The 21483-nt window shown below is 48.8% G+C and overlaps 1 protein-coding gene across 1 annotated transcript in view; it reads right to left on the reverse strand.

The window, feature by feature from the left end:
* KAZN (kazrin, periplakin interacting protein) overlaps nt 1-21483 on the reverse strand; it is a 1013652-nt gene that overhangs the window by 401529 nt on the left and 590640 nt on the right. The window contains exon 3 of the mRNA XM_087858295.1: nt 19947-20190. Coding sequence (XP_087714421.1) covers nt 19947-20190 — 244 coding nt within the window. The remainder of the gene's footprint in view (nt 1-19946; nt 20191-21483) is intronic.

Below are 21483 nucleotides of genomic sequence, written 5' to 3' on the forward strand. Positions count from 1 at the left end.
GGCCACCCTAAACTGGAGGCACTAGCATCACTTTCATGTTAAAGATGATGAAACAGAGGCCTCGGGAGACGACGGGCTTTGCTTCAAGGTCACACAGAGCTAGGAAGTGGCAAGGCTGGGACTGGAACCCACAGCCTCTCGCCCCCTGTGCTCGTCTAGCGGGCTTCTGTCACCTCACACCCTTCTTGGCCCGCTCCGTTTGAAGCCATGGTGCTTCGGGCTCACGAGTTAAATTCCTCACGGGACGGGGATCGCTCCGCGGATCTCCCACAGCAGAGCAGCTACCCGACGCCGCGAATTACCCGCTTGGAGCGGCGGTTTTCGTGCAGGTGGCCCACCCGTGGAGACGCTGGAGGCAGCCAGAGCCAAGGTGAACTCCTTCCTCACCCTTCGTATGCCGGCTGACCTCGGTCAAGGCCTTGCTGTCATCTAAGAACCGAGGAAAATCCACAGGAGTACCTCCTAGGATTGCTGAGAAGGTTTAAAGACACAATCCAGCCTCAGAAAGGACGCCACTTTTGTAATAAAGATTCAAGGGGCTTCGCACAATTCTTGGAACACAGTAAGCACTAAAAACGCAGACCTACTACTATTTCTTCACAAGGTCCCAAATATAACTTCCACAGTCCCTTCTAGCCAGAGCTACTCTCTCCCCTTTGAACTTCTAAAGGGTGTTAAACTTCCCTTAGAAATTCTCTTTCCAGCTTGTGTTATATAAATAGGGCACACGCGCTTTCTCCTTCTTTAAACAACGTTTCTATTCAAGTGTCGCTGACGCAATGTGACTTTCGTTTCAGGGGTGCAGACCCTTTTGTAATTCATGAGCCTGATGACTGAATATGTTTTCTCCTTAAAAAAAAGCTAGAACCTCATTTGAACCTCCAAATGAGCTAGACTTCACCATGTGTGCCATCTTACAGATGAGGAAACTGAGGCCCAGAGCAGTTAAATGACTTGCCCAGGGCATGCAGGAAGGGACAGTGAGGCAAGGAGTCAAGTCCAGACCCTGCACTCTGGAGCCTGGGTTTGTCCCTGCTTATTGATAAGTACAAGGTTATCAAAGCCTCGGACAGGGCCAAAGTCTAAACCCCTGCCCGCCTCCGCCACCTGGCGCACAGAAGAAGTCTCAGTAAGTATTTTAGAAAGAACAGGCAGAAAGAAGAGGAAAGTTTCTGCAGTTACACTGTGACAAATCTCTGGGCAGTGTTTGCCCAAGTCTATGCAGCAGGGCTCCCTCGCAGACTGGCTGAAATCCAGGAAACCCATCCCAGCCTCCTGCCGCCCAGAGAATATGGGGCAAAGTGGATACTGTACCAATTATAACAATGAGGATAATTACAGCCATGATCAGGACCAGCAGTCACTGGGTGCTTCCCATCTGCGGGGCACTGTTATCGGCGCCTCCATAATGGGACACGTTCGATGACCTTGGGAACTCTCAGAAGCGGGCGCCCCATTTTTACACCTCAGGAAACTTTTGCTTTGGTTTTAAATAGAATTTTCGGAGCTTCGAACCATTTCAGAATTACGTAATTTTCCCCTCATGCTTGTAATTCAGGGAGAAGCAGATGGCACACTTTTGTAGACAGCATACACACATATAAACATGCACGAAGATACACAGATCTCCCGATTATACAGATGGGTAAACTGACACTTAATGGGGTTGGGGATACAGTACAGTGGTCTGAGGAGCTGAGCCGGGGCCAAAACTTAACTTAAAATGATTCAATGCCACTATTCACAATAGCCAAAAAGTAGAAACGACTCACATGTCCATCAAATGCTGAATGAATAAATAACACGTGGCACAGGCAGGTGATGGAGTACCACGTGGCCATGGAAAGGAACGAAGGACTGACCCCTGCTACAATATGGATGAACATGAACACGTGACGCCTGACACAAAAGGTCACATATTGCATGATTCCACTTAGATGAAATGTCTGGAATAGGTAAAGAGAGACCGAAAGTAGATGAGTGGTTGCCAGGAGCTAGGGGAGGGGGGACGTGAGGGCCTACTTAATGGGTAAAGGATTTCTGTTCAGGACAATTATTAAAAAGTTCTGGAACTTGATGGTAGCAGAGTTTGCACACATTGTGAATGCCGTTAATACCACTGAATTGTACGCTTTAAAATGGTACGTGATGGGGCGCCTGGGTGGCACAGCGGTTAAGTGTCTGCCTTCGGCTCAGGGCGTGATCCCGGCGTTCTGGGGTCGAGCCCCACATCAGGCTCCTCCGCTATGAGCCTGCTTCTTCCTCTCTCACTCCCCCTGCTTGTGTTCCCTCTCTCGCTGGCTGTCTCTATCTCTGTCAAATAAATAAATAAAATCTTAAAAAAAAAATGGTACATGATAAATTCTGTTAAAATTTAAATTTTAACAAATGGTAACTGGTAAATTGGTAAAATTTGTGTTATGTGTATTTTTACTATAATAAAAAAATGATTCAAAGCCTCTTTCATTGTACATGGGGTCAAATTCCTATTTCTGGTCTTCATTTTCAAGAAACTTCCAAATATGTCCTCTCTACCTGATCTCCCTCTCTCTCTCCCATCCTGTCTTTCTCTTTCAATGTCCACCACTCTTCCAATCACACCCAGACCTGGAGCCCAACGTAAACACTAGCCCGTCCCCTGCAAGCCACGCGCCACCCCGCACCGTCCTGCTGTCTGTCCTCCTACAGCAAGCCCAGCCCAGCCCCTCCGGCACCTTCTTTGCCTGAAGTACACCCACCCACTTGTCCTCCAAGACCAACTCAAGCACATTGTCCTTCGGAGGCTCTCCCTGAGCCCCTCGCCTCGTTTGCCTCACAACGAGAGCTGGAAATATCAGTGGGCAAGCTATAAATAATTGAGAAGAAAATAATCCAGAAATTAACTGAGGGTCTGCCCACGAGTCAGTGGGGCTCCCTCTCCCAGGGAGTATGATGCATGAGCTGTCGGAGATAAGACTTTGCTTGGGCATATTTAAGGTAAGTGCAGACAGCAGTGGGGCACCCAGGGAGTCCCTTCTGCCACCACCAAATGGGAAACCCCACGGATCAAACCACAAAATAAATGAGGACATTAAGGCTTCATACACCCTGGGATTTGTATTTGAGAAACCAAGACTGCAACTTAAAGTAGCTCCTCCTTTAATGATTCCTTTATCAATCCCAAGAGAAGTCACTCCTCAGCACTAGAGGTCTTTCACGGGAGACTCTGACCCACAGTTTTAAATACTCAGGGCTGAATATTTATTGAATGCTCAGCAAACATATGCCAAGCACTTAGCACCGGGTTTCCCATATATTAACTCAATATTAATTTAATCTTTGTAGAAACCCTATAAGGTGTGAATGATTATCAGCCTCACTATCCGGGTAAGAAAACATCTGTCACGTGACTCAACAAGATGACAGGCGAGGGGGTGGGGGACTGGCCGCTAAACCTGGGAATCTGGCTCCATTTAAAGGAAGGTGGTCAGACAGTTGAGGGTGTTGTCCTGTAGGGTCCCTGAGAGACAAGACAGAAACAAAATGGGACATTCCAATGTCCTCAGTGGCTCATGACACCAACTGAATGGCCCGAGGTACGGGCTGTGTTACCCCCTGACCCTGTAACAGACAGCCCAGACAGCCCCCTCAGGAGCTGGCTGAAGAGTGAACAGTATTTGGTGGGTACCCACCACTACATTACAAATGGTCAGGAGCAAAATAAATGCAAATGAGACCATGAGGGCAGAAAACCAGCCTTCCCAAGTATATTCCGCCTGCATTGAAATGCCCCACTTCTATCCCTGAGCTTAATATTTCATGCAAAAGGCAACACAGAGATCGCCGCTCCAAGAAAGCCCAGGGGAGGACAATCGGGACGACAAATGGATCCCTCCCCCTTGTATCTTGGAAATGCCAAGAGGTATGGGTGATGGGCTGAAATACCTGAACGAACCATGAGTGAGCCTTTGGCTGAGGCTGATTTATGGGCAGAGTGGCCCAGCCCTCACCTTTATTTACATTGCTCGGAGCACATAAACTCCAAGAAAATTTAGTGTTTTAATTTGGGCATCTGGCTTGCGGGGTTTTTTTCTTTTTTTTTTTAAAACCACCGTCTTCTATGCTCAGTGGAAAACAAGCCCACATCACAAACCCGCACCGGAGGGCTCTTCTGTTTCCCACTTGCCCTGTTCAGAATGTAAATTCCTTGAGGGCACAGAGAGGATGTGTTTATGATGCACGAAGGACAGACGCGGACACCTGTGCATGTGTCCATCAGTGTGGACACTGCTTGGATCAGGGGGCACGCGCCGGACCAGGAAGCCAGTGTCCTCACTCTTGCCCGGGCGCTGCTTCAGAGTGCTATGCAGACTCCATCAGCTCACTGGTGCTTTCTGGCCTCAGTTTCCCCAGATGCTACATAAAAACTGGATGAGACGGTCTTCAACGTCCCTCCCACTATAGTGCCGACACTCTGTGATTCCATAAGCCCACATGAGTGCTTTTTTCTGATGCTTCCCTGTTCTCTCCACCCATTTTTGAGTCCCTCTCTCACACGTCTCTATTGCAGAATCACGGGCTTCTGTTATCTCTGCTTAACTCAGGGAAGATGATATTCCCCAAATTAAACAGCCTGTCTCCTCTAAGACATTCTTTAAGGTGAACCTGTTGGTTGAGTGACGTTGTTAAAGGTCACAAGTTGTAGGAATGTAAAAATGGGAGGGACTTCAGAGAGGTCCTACCCAACGCACTCATTTTGACCCACCCAGCTCCTAAGCGACTGTCTGGGATGCCTCTTAGGAGTTGTGGCCGATGGAGGTGGGAGCGACGGGACCCATGTCTAGAGTCACACAGCTGGCATCACAGGGCACTGCGGCGGCTGGACGTTCCTTTTTGTTCCTCTTCAGCCTCTCAGTTGTGAAGTCAGGGTGAGAAGCAGTCTCCTGGAGTCCCTCACTGTGCCCTTCCCTGCTGCTCTTTCCTGCTCCGGTTTCCAGCAGAAGGCGAGCACCCTACTTGTCCTGGTATCCCTAGTGCCCACCACGTGCCTCGTCAATCAGAAAACGTGCTTGATAAATGCTAACTGGATGAATTAACAAAAAGAATGAACTCGGTCTCCCACCTGTGCACCTGCTGGGAGGCTGCCCAGGTGTGCACGTTGGCGGCACCCATTTACGACCCTTACGGCGCCGATCTGCAAACTTTACGACACGTGTAGGGGGTGTAACAAGTACCAGGCGCTGTGCTCAGCACTTGTCACACACTCTTCCTGTGGTCTCACCATAGGCCTGGATGTCAGGATTAGTGTCATGCCTGGGAGGAAACTGAGGCCTAGACTGTAGGGCAACTTGCCCAGCTCACATAGCTGAAAAGTGTCGAGAGCAGGGTATGCCTCCAGGCAACGGGCTCAAGAGATTTCTGTCCTGCACTACAAACACTGAACTGGTGTCGGCATCTTAGTGTGTTCAAACAAGTCATTACAGCGAAAGCCAGGGTGGCCCTTTTCTAGTAATTACCGAGTCTCAACATATCTCTGGGTTGGACCCAAATGATGGCCTGCAGGGCTGCTAAAAATCTACATGTTCTTTGATGGCCCATCTGAATGGAAAACACAATAAAAGGAAGATTCCTCAGCCAGATCACATTGGGTGTTGCCCTTATTTTTTTTCTCCTGAACTTTTCTTTTTTTCTGGGTTCAGCTAGATTTTATTTATTTATTTGACAGAGATAGAGACAGCCAGCGAGAGAGGGAACACAAGCAGGGCGAGTGGGAGAGGAAGAAGCAGGCTCATAGCGGAGGAGCCTGATGTGGGGCTCGATCCCAGAACACTGGGATCACGCCCTGAGCAGAAGGCAGACGCTTAACCGCTGTGCCACCCAGGCGCCCCTTCTCCTGAACTTCTAAACCCAGGGCAGGAATTGCTTTGTCAACACCTGGGCAGATGGTCACCCAGGCTCCAGTGTTGACCGTGTTCTTCTGGACAGCTCTCCTCCTTAGCAAGGCTGGCCGCCTCTGAGCAGAAACCTGCCCCTCTCTCATGTTCGCTCCTAAGTCCTGGGTGGCCCACCAGCCAAATATCAACCAAACACAAACGAAAAGAAAGCAAAAGCATTTACTCGGGTCTTCCAGGTGATTTTAATCGCAGGTTATAAACCACTGTTAAAAGTAGGGTTTATAATGAGAAAGTGCACAGCAGCTTCAGGTGTTTGCCGTGGAACAGTGAAACGGTTTTGTAAATGCCGTCTTCTCTAATAAATTTGAATGCTGCTGGAGAGATTAGGCCATTATCCAGCACTGGCATAAATGAGAAAATGATATGATGGATCACATGCTTGAGGGGTTTTAGGAGTTAGCTGGAGATGGGGCAGGATGACGCTGGTTAGCAATGGCAGTTGGCCAATCAAATCATATCGCCCGAAAATCTAGTTTAGGGCCAGTTCTGCTATTCTGACTGTAACCGGTGCTTTCCAATATTCATGCCAGGAAGCTGCTGTAGAAATTTCTGCTTACACAAAGGAGGATTTTTCTTAAAGTCAAGGGACTAAACCATAGATCCATCTGATTGTGTCCACAGTGAGGCAGAACTGCACTTAAAGAACAGAAGAAGGATCCTTTAAAATCAATGAAATATTCAAAGTCCTGGAGCAGTAGTAGCCTTAATTTTCCAAGGCACTTCTCGAGCACCTAACCACACATGACAATGCCGAGGACCACTAAACAGCACTGAACACACAGGTCCAGAAGCATCCAGTGGCAGCAGTTCCTTACCTGTGGACCACAGAGACTCTGGGTGACCAGAGGGAGCAGCTTAGAGAAAGTCCAAAGGTCTCCAACATGCTGCCTGTGGGCAGAATGAATCCTTTCTCTTGCATGTATGCACCATCATTTCCAAATGTACGCAGATGCGGAAGCAGCACCCATTTGACAACACTACGGAATTCATTATACTCTTACGCGTTTGTGTATTTTTTTTTGAAATAGACAGAAAAATTACGACTGGTAATATTAGGGGCCAGAGTTCATTCATTCAAAAAATCTCTCTCCATCATTAAGAAGGGTATACATAAAAACTGGGAACCACTGTCCCAGTGGGAATACAGACAACAAAATCATTAAATCCAGAAGAAAAGTGATGGTATGGAACAGCCACGTTGGCTCAAGTTCAAACCACTGTACCCCTGGCTAATGTTAGAAGCATGTGCGTGCTCCGTAGGGAAGTGATGACTTTGTGGGTGCTAGTTTGGGGTACATTACCTGTTTCCTCTGAGTACAACCTCCTACCTCAGCCTGCTAGCCTTTGTGAGTTAAGCTTTTCAGTCCTTAAAGCTCCTTGTCCACTCATGTTGCAGACATCTGGATGATTTCTTAAATGAGCTATTTATCGGTTCTGACCACAACCTCAAACACAAGTCGAAGGCACATGTGTGTGGTAAGAGCTGGAAGCCATACTCGACAGGACGGCATGGCAAGTTTAGCTCTTCCAGGAGCAAGGCCAAAAGGCAACACAGAAATATCAGGAAAAAGACCTGGGGTGTAGAACAAAAATACTCTCGTCTCTGGGAGGCAAAAATCGGCTGGGGAAATAAAGAGAATTTCATTCAAAGGTGGGAGAATTCAGCGTTCAATAATACAATACGTTATTAATAATGAAGAGATCTATCTGCTGAATCCCAGTCTGCCGAGCTTTGTGCCGGGCACGCTACATGCTACTCCGTCAGACCGTGGTGCCCACCCAGGGAGTAAGTCCCCCCCACCCCCCCGGGGGAACAGCGGGAAACATCTGAAGACTTTTTTTGGTTGTCACACTATGGGAGTGTCACTAGCACCTAGTAGAAGAGACCAGGGATGCTGCTAAACATCTTACAATACACAAGACGCCCCCCACAGCCAAGAATTTTCTGGCCCAGAATGTCAATGGTGCTGAGGTTGAGAAACGCTGCAGGAAACCGCCCCAATCACCCTGTAAAGGGGGCATTATCAGACTCTTGTTCTAGACGCAGACACCAAGAGCCGTAAGGTCCCACACACACAAGTCCTATCGCCAGGATCCAGATCAGGTCTCACTCCCTTAAACCCATACATCTGCGATATTATCTTGATGAGGGACGTGACCTCCTCATTTCACAAATAAGAAAACGGAGGCTCTGACGCCAAAGGTCTCACCCTGTATCTCCCTGGGACCAATGACTTTTGTCCCTTCACGTTTAAGGTCAGTAATGATGTCTAAACACAGGTGACCGCACCTCAAACCACAGAGCTGCCCACAAACGTCTCCTTGTCGTGTCCCTTAACCATTATGTCCCCAGCGACTGACTTGTTTCTGTTCTCCTAACACTAATCGAGCGGTTTTATTATTCGCCTCTAACCCACTAGCTGACTCATTCGATCAGCACTTACGAAGCTCCTCCTGCATCCTGAGCACTGCGAAGGTGTTGGGTATACAGGTCAGAAAGCAAATGAAAGAGAACTACAAACTCAGGGGTTGGCAAACTAACAGCTCAAGGGCCGCCTGTTTTTGTACGCAAACTTTTATTGGAACATAGCCACGCCCACTCCTTCACCCGTCATCTATGGCTGCTGTCCCATTACCACAGCGGATCTGAGGAGCTGTGACAGATACCCGATGGCCCCCAAAGCCTAAAATATTTGCTATTGGGTGCTTTGCAGAAAAAGTTGGCCAGTCCTGCACCAGCTCCATCATTCAAGCCACAGGGCAGGTATTGAAGCGAACTCTAGACCAAATCAAGAAGTGTTTCCATTTATGCACGCAACTAGCAACTGTAACATCTACTGGCAGCGGAGGAATCTTAAATATTTAATGCTAATACAAATCGACAACTCAAAAGCACCCAAACATTTTGATCCTTAAAAATACTTCCTGATTTTCTGGAGTCCATTATAAATACGTCTTCAAATGAAGTTCAAATGTGTATTATTGCTATGTTGCGGTCAGAGGTTTGGGAATCCCATAGAGAATGTTCCTCGTCACACTGAAGTTAAAACCAAGATCAGACCCCAAGCATTGGATTAGCTGTTCAGGGGTCAGTTGACCGTGGCTGTCTGTCTGCTACACTACAGTGACCTCCAGGTTTACACCCCCTTCCGTGCCTCTAACGTGCAAAAGAACGTGTTCTGATTCTCCCTGAGTTTCCTGCTGCACTCTTGGCCCTTGGTCTGTGGATGATTCGGGTCTCGGCAAGAACCTGGAGCAGCAGGAGGTCCACGTACTATTCAGGCAGTTATGGCCACAGCAGAAGTGAGAACACGCACTTACGTAACCAATACGTTAGGTAGAGAATTTAAACCAACATGTTTTGCTTGCACATCAAGGCAAAGACCCTGATGAAAGAGACCTCAAGGTTTAATGGAGTCTCTCTGAAGGGACGGTGAAGACAGAAATTAGGCAGATTTATGGAGGTGGCTAAATCCTGCCCCCAGCACTTGGAGAAGACATCCAGACCATAGGTCTCTACCCAGATGTACTTTTCATATTCAAAAATTCCAAATGACAGTGGCGATAGGTGCAAAAAATTTTCCTCCAAAGGAGAGTTCACTCAAAGATCAGAAGGTCCCTGATACAGCCTTGCCCTGGTTTCTAGATCCCCAAATGCTTGATAGGGAGGCTGGAAGAGAAGTTCTAAGCTTGGGCATTGAAATGACAAGTCATTTGTAAAACTGTATTCTCTCTTCACCATGGGTGGACATGGGGGCTCAGAGCAGGACAACATAGGCTTGGGGTAACGGTGTCACCATCCAGGCCTTCCAGGACAGGGTGACCCATGCCCAAGAGGGAGTGGCCAAGGCAAGCTCAGATCTCACCCAATCATAAGCTACAGGCAGTCCTGTTCCACCACCATGCAGCCAGGCCTGACCTTGTGATGGGAGGAGAGGAGAATTTAATTCAATGACCAGTTCAACAATCTTGAATAAATCAGCTTAAATCACTGTGCCTCAGTTTCCTTATTTGAGAAATAGACTGTTGTGTCTACCTCAATTCCATCATATGGTTCAGCTGGTAGAATCCATAGAGACAATGCCTGTGAATATCTTTTTATACTGAGAAAAGTTGGGAGATGATAAAATTCAGCGCTTCCCTGGTGCCCTCCTGGGTGCAAAGAAAAGAAGAGTGGATAAATGCAGTGGAATCCTGGAAAGCGGGACCAAGCATTGGCTTTGTGGCCTGAGGGCACTAGACCAAGCTTTTGCTTTAGAGGCAAGGTGATATACTGAAAGGGTTGGAAGGTGGGTTCTGAGTTACCCCATGGTGGAACCAACCCATGCGTTGATCAGTTGACCTTTAACAAGGTTCTACTCTATTGGCCAATGATAATGACCTGCTCTATAGAACAGCCAACCATGGAATCATGATCCTTCTCCACAGGACTCCCATGAAGACTTAAACGTGCCCCCCTGCCTTAGCAGGGCTGCCTGGCACCACATCAAATTGCACACTGAGCAACTGGAACCCATCTGCTAGCTAACAGGCCAACAATCGCCACAAAATGGCGGCCAGGCATGGCCTTTCTGTTAACTCTCAAAACTAAAGATGTTTCAAATATTCCCATTTTTTTCTCACTTTATGTAGTAAATCTTTAGAAATAGGAAAAACAATCTACTTAATGAACATATTAATTAAGATAATACATATATAATACATATAATCACAGGTCCATTCTCCCCAGCCATCATTTATCATGTTCTAGGGTACACAACTACACTCTCCAGGGTCAGTATCAAAGTTCCCAATTTCATACCGAACTATCGTCAAGAAATGGTGAGCATATAATTTCAAATGGCAAGACTGGGGATGGAGTAGGGGTAGGGGGAGACATAAATCCCATGGTGTTCCAAGTTGTACTTACTGAATTAAAACAAATACACCATGTTCAGTGGTTTTAAACAAACAAACAAACAAACAAACAAAACCAAAAAAGTCCAAGTTAATCAAAGAAAATGAACTAATTCATTCATGGCAGCTGACAAGAAGCCCCAGCCTTGGCCAGGAGGATAATACAAAGAGTGAGTTTCTTTTAAAAGACGAAGGGCTACACCTGCACTGAAATTCTTTTTTTTTTTTTTTTTTTTTGGTTCTCTTTGGAGAAAAAGAGAGCTACTATTCAAGAGCCAAGCCCTGCAACATCCACATTTTCGTTCCCCATAAGGAATGCCCTTTGCGGGAGCAGGTCCCAGCCTATTCCCCCCAGTGCCCACTCCCAATCTATCCAAAAAGTCAAACTTTTTAATAATCTCTCATGGTCAGTTTAACCTTTAGTAGCAAAATTAATGTATTTTCGCAGCACGGCTTTATCGCACATCACCGCCTTCCTGCACATCTGTGAAGGCTTCTGTATTTGTCACTTTATCTATTTTGCCATTACATCTGTGTAGACCTTTATTAGAAAATGTAATTACATGTCCATGCCAGTCACATCTTCCAGACCATAAGCTCCAAGATAACTCAGTCCGTATCTTATTAAATCTGCGGTCCCCGAACCTATGTGCCCAATCTGTCAGACTGATGGACACAGAGAGACAAGAGGAAGAAGGAACAAAGGAGAGAAGAAAGAAGGGGGTAGGGTAAGAGTGTGAGCACAGAGGCAAAAGCGTCCTACTGACACGTCTTTATGCTCCGGGCCGGGGCATCTCGATATTCTTGCCGCAGTGAAGCAGGCTCCAGATCAGCTGAGCCTGGGTTCCAGTGCCCTGTTCTGTTCAGCAGATGACCGCTTGCCGGAGCTTGGAAAAGCAACCTAGCCTTCCTAAGCCTCAACTTCTTCGTCCGTAGGATGGAGGTGATCACGTTACCTGATGCGCGGCGATGCGGAAGTAAGATGGGAAAGCGTCCATCAGGCACGCTCGGTGTCTGGGAAAGCCAGAAAGGGCTCAAAACATGCTAGGTGTCATATCACTATGACTCTAGGGTGATCTCAGAAGGACCTCTAGCTCCCCAGTTCTGATCCTGGAGCATCCCTTTCTCTACGAATGAGTCAAACCCCTGCTCAGTGGGGTCCGCTCTCCCCTTTCCCAGAAAAGAAAGAAGTTCAAGGCCTCTCTGGGATGCTCTTGAGCCAAAGGCCAGCAGTTCGGTAAAGGGGGATTCTCATATTTGAACATGGCTCAGCCACTAGTCTGCCCTCTTACCTCTGGCCAGACACCAATCCTTCCTGGCTGCAGCTTCTCTGGCAGTGACAAAGCATATTTCGTACAGCGAAGCTCTGAGGATTTATGATGAATGACTTAGTGTCTGACACGCAGATCCTAATTATAATTGCCACAATGCCAGCTTTAGAATGAAAATGATTTCTTGGGCAGGAATGGGAGAAACTACGCAAAGCCGTACAGCATGCTGGTTGAGCCAGCAGGCAGTCCCTGGAGTCACATTCAACTTGTGTTACATCCCGGCTCTGCCACTTGCTAGTTCCATGACCTTGGGCAAGTCACATAACCTTTCTGTGCCTCAACAGTCTCATCTGGCAAATGGCAAGTTAAGGCTCAATGAAAATCCCTGGTTATTAAATCAGTGCTCTTCTTGATCCCACATGTCATGTGATAAGCAGACCAAATTTCACACACTGTAATTAGCGATCAATCATGGATTCACTCATTCACTCGACAACGATTTATGGTGTTCTTGCTATGTGCCAGGCAATGTTTCAGGTGCTATAAATGGAGCTGAAAATAGACTACACTCTGCTCTCAGGAAGCCGTCCTTCTGGACTCACAACTAGAGTGCCTGGCATAAAAAGCAGTTCTCAGCCAGGGACCATTCTGGTCCCCCGTGGACATGTGACCACTTCTGTAGATGTCTGTGGTCACCCCAAGAGGGGTGTGGAGGGTTCTACTGGCATCTAGTGGGCAGAGGACAAGGGTGCAGCTAAACGTCCTACAGCACACACTGGCCTCCCTCCCCAACAACGACTCCTCCTGCCCTAAGTGCCAATGCTGCCGAGGCGGAGAAACTCTAGTATAAGGGAACCTGTGAAATACCAATAGGTCCTGTGCTGGGCATGGTCTTGGGCAACTGGAGGTCTCGGGAGAGGCGGGGGTGGGGGGAAGGGAGGGAAGCTGGGAAGGACACAGGTGGATGGAGAAGAAGGAGACCACAGGACTGCAGCTTCACTGGGACTCATGCTTCCCAAGAGGGAGAAAATGCACAAAGTCCGGAAGCAGAAGGCCCCGAGCCCAGGATCAGATGGTTCTTTTCACTGCTGACAAGTGACCCCTGGGTTATGGATCTTGCAAGCAGGATCCAGTTCCCTCTTTGTCGGCTAACTTCACACCCAAGTGAGGGGTATCACTGCTCCCCTCACTCTCAGTCAATGATTTCATCACAAGGACTCAGAAACTACCAGCAGCCTAGGGAAGTAATACTCAAGAAGAGAGACAAGCCTACAGCTCCCTCAAACATTCTCAACATATCAAATCAAAGGATGTCTCTGACTTAGGAGACAACACAGCTTTAAGTGGCAGAGGGACCTAGTGGGTTTGAATTCCTGGCTCCGTCACCGCCAACTGAGTGACCGTTGGCATCAAAGGGGTAATGAGCGAGAGCATGGACTCTGGAGCCAGAGTTTGGTCAACTAACAGCAGAATGCCCTTTTGGGAGTAACGTATCATGCCTCAGTTTTCTCATATGGGATATGGGTACAAGAATAGCACTTGCTCATAAGTCATTACGAGGGTGGAATGCATCAATTCAATGCATTAATACAGGAAAGTACTCAGAACTGCATACCTGGCTCCGAGTGGAGACCATGTCAAAGCTTGTTGTCAACAGCGCCATCAGAGTCATTACTATGTCATGTGACGACTTAAACTCTCCCAGTCCCAGCTTCCTCTTTTGAAAAATGGGCATAAGAGTTGCCAGCTCATTGGGCATGGGATTCAATTATGCATGTTAAGCACTTGGGACAACATCTGATATTTATTTATTGAAAAGTCTGACAAAAGCATTGACACTGGTTCTCATTTAGTCCTACATTAAACCATCCATCAGATGAAAACGACATGGTGTCAGGATGGTTCCAGAACGCCTAGTGTTTTGTGATACACTCAAGAGGTGAGCTCCGAGAACCATGACACAGCACCGAAGGTGAGTGCAAACTATGAGCTCTGGACCCACCTTCCTTGAGACGGTACTTTGCTCTTGATGATTCCACATCACCTCAAACCATCTGAGGGGCTGGGACCGTGCTGGTGAGAGAAGGCCTGGACACCTCACGGGGGTACTGCGGTGCTTGCTCTGATGGAGAGGGTGGGGGTGCGGGCTGGGCAAGGCGACTCCTTCTCCCACTCTCCTCCATCCTCCTGGTGTGACTGCACATCACAGGAGAGCACACAGCCCTTGGGGGTGCTCTGCCTGCAGAATGGCCTGTGAACCAGCTCCATCTGAGCTCTCATGCTAGGGTCTCAATTCATCAGAGGGAGAAGGGGATGGGAGCTTTTCAGAAGTCTGACCCAAAGGTCCAGCAAGGCCAAGTTAACAAAGACACCCAAACAAATTGAGAACCAATGATTTCCCACCACATAGAAGCCACCTGCCCAAACAGTTGTTCTTGCCAAACTCATTAAAACTCCTTTCAGCTTCTTTCATGTTTCTAGCAGCTTAGGACTCGCAAGGGCGAAGCAGGAATGACCACAGAGCACAACCTGGACTCCACCACTTAGATCTGAGATTGCATCAAACAAGCAAGAATGTTCTGGTCTCATCCAACCACATGGGGATCCCTGTGCCTGGCCTTCCTCCAGCTTCTTCACAGTAGAGATGGGACTGGCAGGGGACCTTGAGGATGGTGACATGGGCCAGCAGGATTCTTATCTGCTCTGAAATGTCAGATACAATCTGCCATAATGGATGGTCACTCTGTTGGCTTCAGGGAAGCTGTCTTCCTAAGTGACCCTGCCTAAACCTGCTCTGCTTGCATTTCCGATGACTGAGACATGGTGATGAGTGCTGTTGGTGGCACCCCCCCGTCATCCCAGGTGTTATTGACCCTGATACCCAGTCCAAATGGTACAGACTAATTTTCATGTACAAGATCACTTAAAAACCCATTCGCTGGCCTCAGCGGGCAGAATGAGCTGTGTTCTTGCCTGACGGATGAAAGGCGGTAAGAAGCCATGCTCTAAACTCACACAAACCAATCCAGGAAAAGGTCTGAGAAGAACTGGGGAATTCATGTTGATTTCACTTTCCTTAGTTATATAACTCAGGAATAAATATAGACAAAATAGGCAATGAATATGACCAGGACCCCAAGCTTGACCTTCCGGGCCCCATATGATTTGCACAGTGAGCTGGCAACATTCCAACCAGCTCACCCCACCTGCCAGGTCCATCTGCCACAAGCTCACTGGCAGCCAGCAAGTCACAAATTATGACCTACAGGATTCCTCAAAAGTGCCAACAGTCTTGGGGAGTGGAGCAGTGGGATAAAGGAATGGGGAGAACATGCCTTGCCTTACCCTGGGAGGATATGGGACAGTGCTCCTACTACAAAAATGAGATTGGCTTAGACTTCTGGTAAATATCAAAGGAGTTCTGAAAAGCCTCAGTAAATCATGAAATATTGGAAGCATGAAATTAATCAGAGCCAGAAACTTGACTTCAGGGGTCCTCCGAAGGCATTTTCCAAAGACAATGGGAAGACAGTAAATAATAGCCAATCAATAACTAATTTCAACCATGCTGTACTGATCTGTAAGTAATCTCTTTGCGACCAAGCACAGTGATTTTCGGAAAGAACTTTGAAGTCCCATCTCATGACAGCCTACCAGATGAGGAAAAGACACATGTCTCTTCCAGCTCATTGATACAGCTGGAAAACCAAGACGGAAGTGACTTGAGCTCCGTAAGTTGGGGCAAATTAACAGAAGGTGACCTGCGAGATTCTACCCCATTTTGTTCCATCTTCTCTGCCATGTGAAAATCCTTTCTCAAAAAAAAAAAAAAAAAAAAAAAAAAAGATAAAAGTCTACTTGGGGAAACAAGAGCGCAGGTAGAATGAATTGGGAAGGGGATGCCAAAAGACAGAACTTATTTTGCAAGCAACAGTGTCTAGCATCTCTGCAGACCACTCACACATCCAATTCAGTCCAGACGTAATCCATCCTTCAGCACAGAATTTCCACTGTTGTGGTGATGCTAGACCAGAACAGTCACACCTGAAGTAACAGCCTATGTTAGCGCCTAAGGGAGAAAAAATAAAACTTGCATCTATTTATGGAAATTGACCAAGGTGTAGGAGAATGACCCTTTCCTCCATCCCCGTCCTAACGAATGTAATAGGCAATAGGCTTCAAGTCCTCCACACCCAAAAAGATGCTATCAGCACTCCCTCTTGCATAGGCATATAAATACAATTACTTCCTTAAAAAAACAAAACAAAACAAAACACCCAACAAACTAATCGCAGTGGGCATATATCCCATGAGGCACAAGTATTTTATGGTATGTACAGTTAACACCTCTTTGAATCGGGTACAATGGAGCTTAATTGTTTTACTCTATGCATAGCAAAGCAACCAATTGAATCTAATATTAGTCATTCATCAGATAAAACATTTTCAGAGAAACAAACTGCTATATTTTCCCCTCAAAGAACAGCAAGCATTTTAAACACATTTTCCAGAGATGTTACGCCGAGGAAAACAGCTTAGAAATGTTACTTTAAACAAATCCGTTCTCTGGCTACCAACAACAGGACAAATTGGAACAAATGCTTGGCTCTGTTCTTTCCGGGGCTCCTTCTGTCCACCTGTCAAAGGCAGTTTTGAGGCCCCCTCCCCACCCCCGCCGCAACCCGAGAGGCGGCTCGGGAGCATCTTGCCTGGATGCCCTGGGCACTGGATGCCAGCATCCTCATTAGGGATTATCCAACTCACTGGAAGCAGGGAGAGAGGAGATGGGCTGGCTGCCAAGTGTTCTTTCAACACAGATTCCGAAAGAAGATCCTGCAAAGTGTCGAAAGCCCAGATTTTCAGCAGTTCACTTTCTAGACTCTGTTACATAGCAACCAAGCCAGCTCACACAGGGTACCAACCAAGTTAATATTTTGTTTAAATGACACACTGCATTAACTCTCTAGGAAAACCCAAGTTTTCTTTGTCGACTTACCTAGTGTCAGGTACCATCGCTGGAACAAACCTCCCATGGTGAACTGATGAGCTTGTTTAATTCATTAAAAAATTTTTTTAACCCAGAATTTGAAAAGAGATCTAACAATTTCTTGGCAGAGAGAGCAAGAGGTGACTCTTCCCCGTAACCATTTGTGCTAATATTATTAAAAGTACATTAACATTCATTTAATATGTGCATAATGCCCTTTAGTAAAATATGACTTCTACAGACGCATTCTGACAGAGACTCATTTCGTTCAAAACTTTGATTTGAGAAAGGACAACTCAATAGCACCAAATGCTCCTAAGGCTGGGGCCCATGAAATCTCCCCAACACAGACGAAATTACAACAGAAGACGAATTCGGAAGAAGGGTCAGGAACCCCCAGGAGCCCAGCTTCTGTGAGCCTTCCTGAGGTGTATTACGAAGCAGCATGAAGAAACCAATCGACCACGCTTTAGAATTAACTTGCGAGAACCCCACGCTTTCCTTTAGGACTATGAAAGCACCAGCCGAAGAAACCACCAGAACATGTCCACAGAGGGTTTCCGTTCTAGCAGAATGTTGCCATAGGTCATGAGAGAAAACCGAAACAAGAAAATAAAAACAGAAGTGAACAAACTCACAGAAGCTACCTAACGTAAAAGGTACCCGGTTGCGGTTCTGCCGCAGAGTTAAGTAAATGACACCCTACTGGATTATGGGGGGGGGGGGGCTTGTTCTCTTCTCGACCATCACCTTGGTTTAAATTCACATCAATTTAGAGGGATATGTGGCCAGCAATTAAGTTGAGTTAAAACCTTTAACATTTTCTTCTCTGATTATAAAATCACTGAATTCCCCCTGGCAAAGGTGTCAAAAAATATCAAGGATACACAGGGGAAAAATCAAGACCGTCCTTCGTCCAACCTCCCACAGACGGCTACTGCCACGGGCAGGCACATTCCTAGCACCATGATGGAGATGCTGGTTTGAGTGTTTTGAAGGATATCAAGAGATCCAAAAGTCATTTCCACAGCCTTGGGCATTTTTGTAGGAAAAGAGAAGAAGGAAAGCGCCCACTGTTGCTCCATGACAATTTAACCATCAGCTAAGTATCTCGATTTCCCAGTTGGGTGTGGGGATCACCGCCATACTGACCTCCCTGGCGTGCTCACTCTGCAACTGGACCCAGGACTCAAATGCAAGCCACTTAACTTTTCCTTGGCTGAGGAAAGGGGGCAGGCAGTGGGAAATAAACCAGCATTGTTCAGTCCTCCTTACCATGGCTTTTGATTCTTAGCAGAATGCCAGTTCTTAGCTATTTCTTTAATGTTGGAAGAGTCTCTGTCTATAGAGAGTAAGGCATTACCATGCAGCCTAGCTTTCTTTTTTTTCCTCCAGATGCCAGCGGAGAGCATCTTCCACACACAATGACAGCGCAAGGGATAAATGACAGAATGAGCAGATACCCACCTTGGAAACTGCAGCAAATAACAGCTTTACAACACCTTCCCACCATTACGTCATGGCTACTTCAGTCCCAAATTCCCGCCCTAATTCCTAAGACTTCTGACCGACTCCCCGAAGTACCAAGTTAACATGACTTGGAATTCCGCATAAAACTAATGCACAGGCTTAACATCTCGCACCAGGAAAAGCACACCTTCCAGGAAGGTAAGGAACAAACAGAAACTGATGGGGAGAAGGCATTAACACGAACACAGACACACTCTCGCAACACTTAGGAGAAGCTCTTGAAACAACAACAAAACCAGAAAATTCCTCTGAGCCACTGAGCTGTTGGTACCTCATACTTCATCAAGTGACATATTTATACAAGTGGCCCTCCTAGACTGGATCATTTTTCTCTGTTGGATTCTGGATTTCAGCAGTTTAGTTTATTAATCGAATGATATTAATAATCAGTGATACCATTTCTTAAAGATCAATTAGGGAAAAAAAAAAAAGACTGAAAAGCCAGTCTACCTTTTACTTTTCAATTCACAGAAACCAAACAGGACATTTTTGTCCTCCACCTTTAACCCTCCCAGGGGTTTCAGGGCTTCATCACTGTCAATGTCAACAGGGTCCAGCTGTCTTTTTCCCCCTCCTCCTCTAAAGTGCAAAGAGTCCCTTCTAGCAGCGGCTCCCTGCAACCCACCATCTAAGCCTTCATTTCGCCAGAAGCCCATCACTCAGCCTTTGAGGTCTAAGATCTCCCCCTGGAAAGTGCTCTCGGTGTTTATATTTGCTGGAAATTTAAACTCCCTGCTGAGCAGAGCATCGACTGTTGCATCGATATACTCCGCTGTCTGCGCGATCTCAAATGAGAAAATAAAGTCCAGATGGAATTGAGACAAGGGATTTGGCATCCGTGGAGAAAAGTGCAAGCCAGTCCAATCCTCTACCCCAACCGAGGCAGCAGAGCCCGGAGCTCGCTCTCGGGGAGAGTCTTTCCGAAAGAAGGAGCCTCCAGAACTGGGGGGGAGCTGTGGCATTCAACCCTGCCGGGGGTGGGGGCAAAGGCCCGGGCACGAAAAGTTTGCCCATGGAGCTGGGGGCTGTGTGCCACCTAAAGGGCACTTTCTGCTGCGGGAGGGGCGCCGCCGGCTGCGCCTTGCTCCCGCTGGCCGGGGCCGGTGTGACCGTGTGAACCCGTGCACATTGCGCCGGGGTTTTCCTTAATGACAGCAGCCTGCAACTCCCAGCAGGGGAGCAGCGGTGGCCACCGCCTGGAGGAAAGGGTTACGAGCCACGATGCGGGGCGATCTCACCCGGGCGTGGGGGCACCGAGTCCCCGGCCACCTCCAGCCCGGGTCCTGCTCGCTCGCCTCCCCTCCGCCCTGGGCGCCCGGCGATCCCTACCTTGCGCGCCGTGCTGGTGGTTCTCCATGTTCGCCGCCGCCGAGTCCGCCGCCGCCGCCGAGGCGCTGGCCGCCGCTCCCGGGCCCGGGCCGGGGCCGCCGCCGCCGCTCAGTTCCGCCAGTCTCCGGTTGGTGGCCGTGAGTTCGGCTCGCAGGTTGGTCACCTCCTGGCTGGCCGACTGGACCGCCCCATCGATGCGGAGCGCGAGCTGCTTATTGTCTTCCATCATGCTCAGGATTTTGGCCTGGGGGCGAGAGAGGTGACAAAGAGCTGCATGATGCGCGGGGGGCGCGCGGCCGGGCACCCCCGGCTCTACCTGTTGGGTCCCCCGCGGCCCGGCTCCCCCGCGCCCCGACCCCCAGGCACCGGCAGCGCCGGCTCCTCCGGCGCAGGAATGACAGCGGCGCCTCCAGCCGGAGCCGCGGCGGTAGCGAGGCGGCGGGGGGGAGGAGGAGGAGAAAGAGGAGGAGGAGAAGGAGGAGGAGGAGCAGCGATCGCCGAGACCCCGGCGCCGAGCGCGGCTCGGGAAAGGACACCGCGCGCCGCCCGGCACTCTTTCACTGGAGCCTACCATTCGCTGCGCGCTCGGGAGGGGGCCCGGGCCAGAGACCCGGGCACACCCTCGGCCTCCCGCGACCCCCACTTCAGGGACACACCCCCCCGCGGGGCGGGGGCTGCGGGCGGCGGCAGTGAGTGGGCCGAGGTGGCGCCCCTGGCGAGGGGTAGGGGGCGCCTGCTCCAAGGCCGGCCCTTGGTCCCCTCCCAGGAGCGGTGGGGCAGCCCCCGCCCTGGCTAGCAGGAGCCCCGCGCCGGGCCGGGGTTGGGAAGGGGGTGGGTGCTCGGGAGACAGGGGTGCTCGGGAAAAGAGGCCCGGGAAGGGAGCAGGGCCGGAGCTCCGGGGGAGGGCGGGGGCAGCTGGAGAGATCTCGGGAGTGGAGCTTTGCTTTCCTTAAAATGCGGTAGGAAATGTGCAGCGGGGAGCTGAGCCTGTGCCCTGAGTGCCTCTCATTCTCCACCCCACTCCATCTCCACTACCCCTGCCTCCTCCGCCCCAGCCTGCACTGTGCGCCCTCCCAGGTAGGAGCTCTCGGTCCTGCCCCAGGGTGGACCACTGGAGCTCTGGCTTCCCCACAGACCCAGACCCCCGCGTGTGCACCCGAGGTGGAGGGCTGGCCTTAGCCAGGTCCTAAGCTTCTTGGCTGGACTAAATATTGGGGGGCGAGGGAGATGCTGTCAGGAGAGAAGAAGACTGGAAAGCATCAAAGGGGCTTCCCTCTTTCTTCTACTGGAGGAGTGGGAGTGTTGAGGCCCTGCTGCCTCAGTTTACCCATTCCCTCTTCAAAGGAGAACTGAGGTAACCTTAAAGTTGATAAACCTATCCAGCTCCTCTTTCTCCCAGAGCACAGGCTTTGCATTTTTCACTGGGGCCCTGGATTCCAGCCACCAGACCTTGTTACCATAGCAAGCCTCATTCCATGCAAATAGGACAATTTAAAACAGCCAATGTAACCCTGAGGACAATAGTGCACCACCATTG

This window comes from Ursus americanus, chromosome 33, assembly GCF_024610735.1.
Source record: "Ursus americanus isolate L20-20 chromosome 33, mUrsAme1.1.p, whole genome shotgun sequence".
In the NCBI taxonomy this organism is placed as follows: domain Eukaryota; kingdom Metazoa; phylum Chordata; class Mammalia; order Carnivora; family Ursidae; genus Ursus; species Ursus americanus.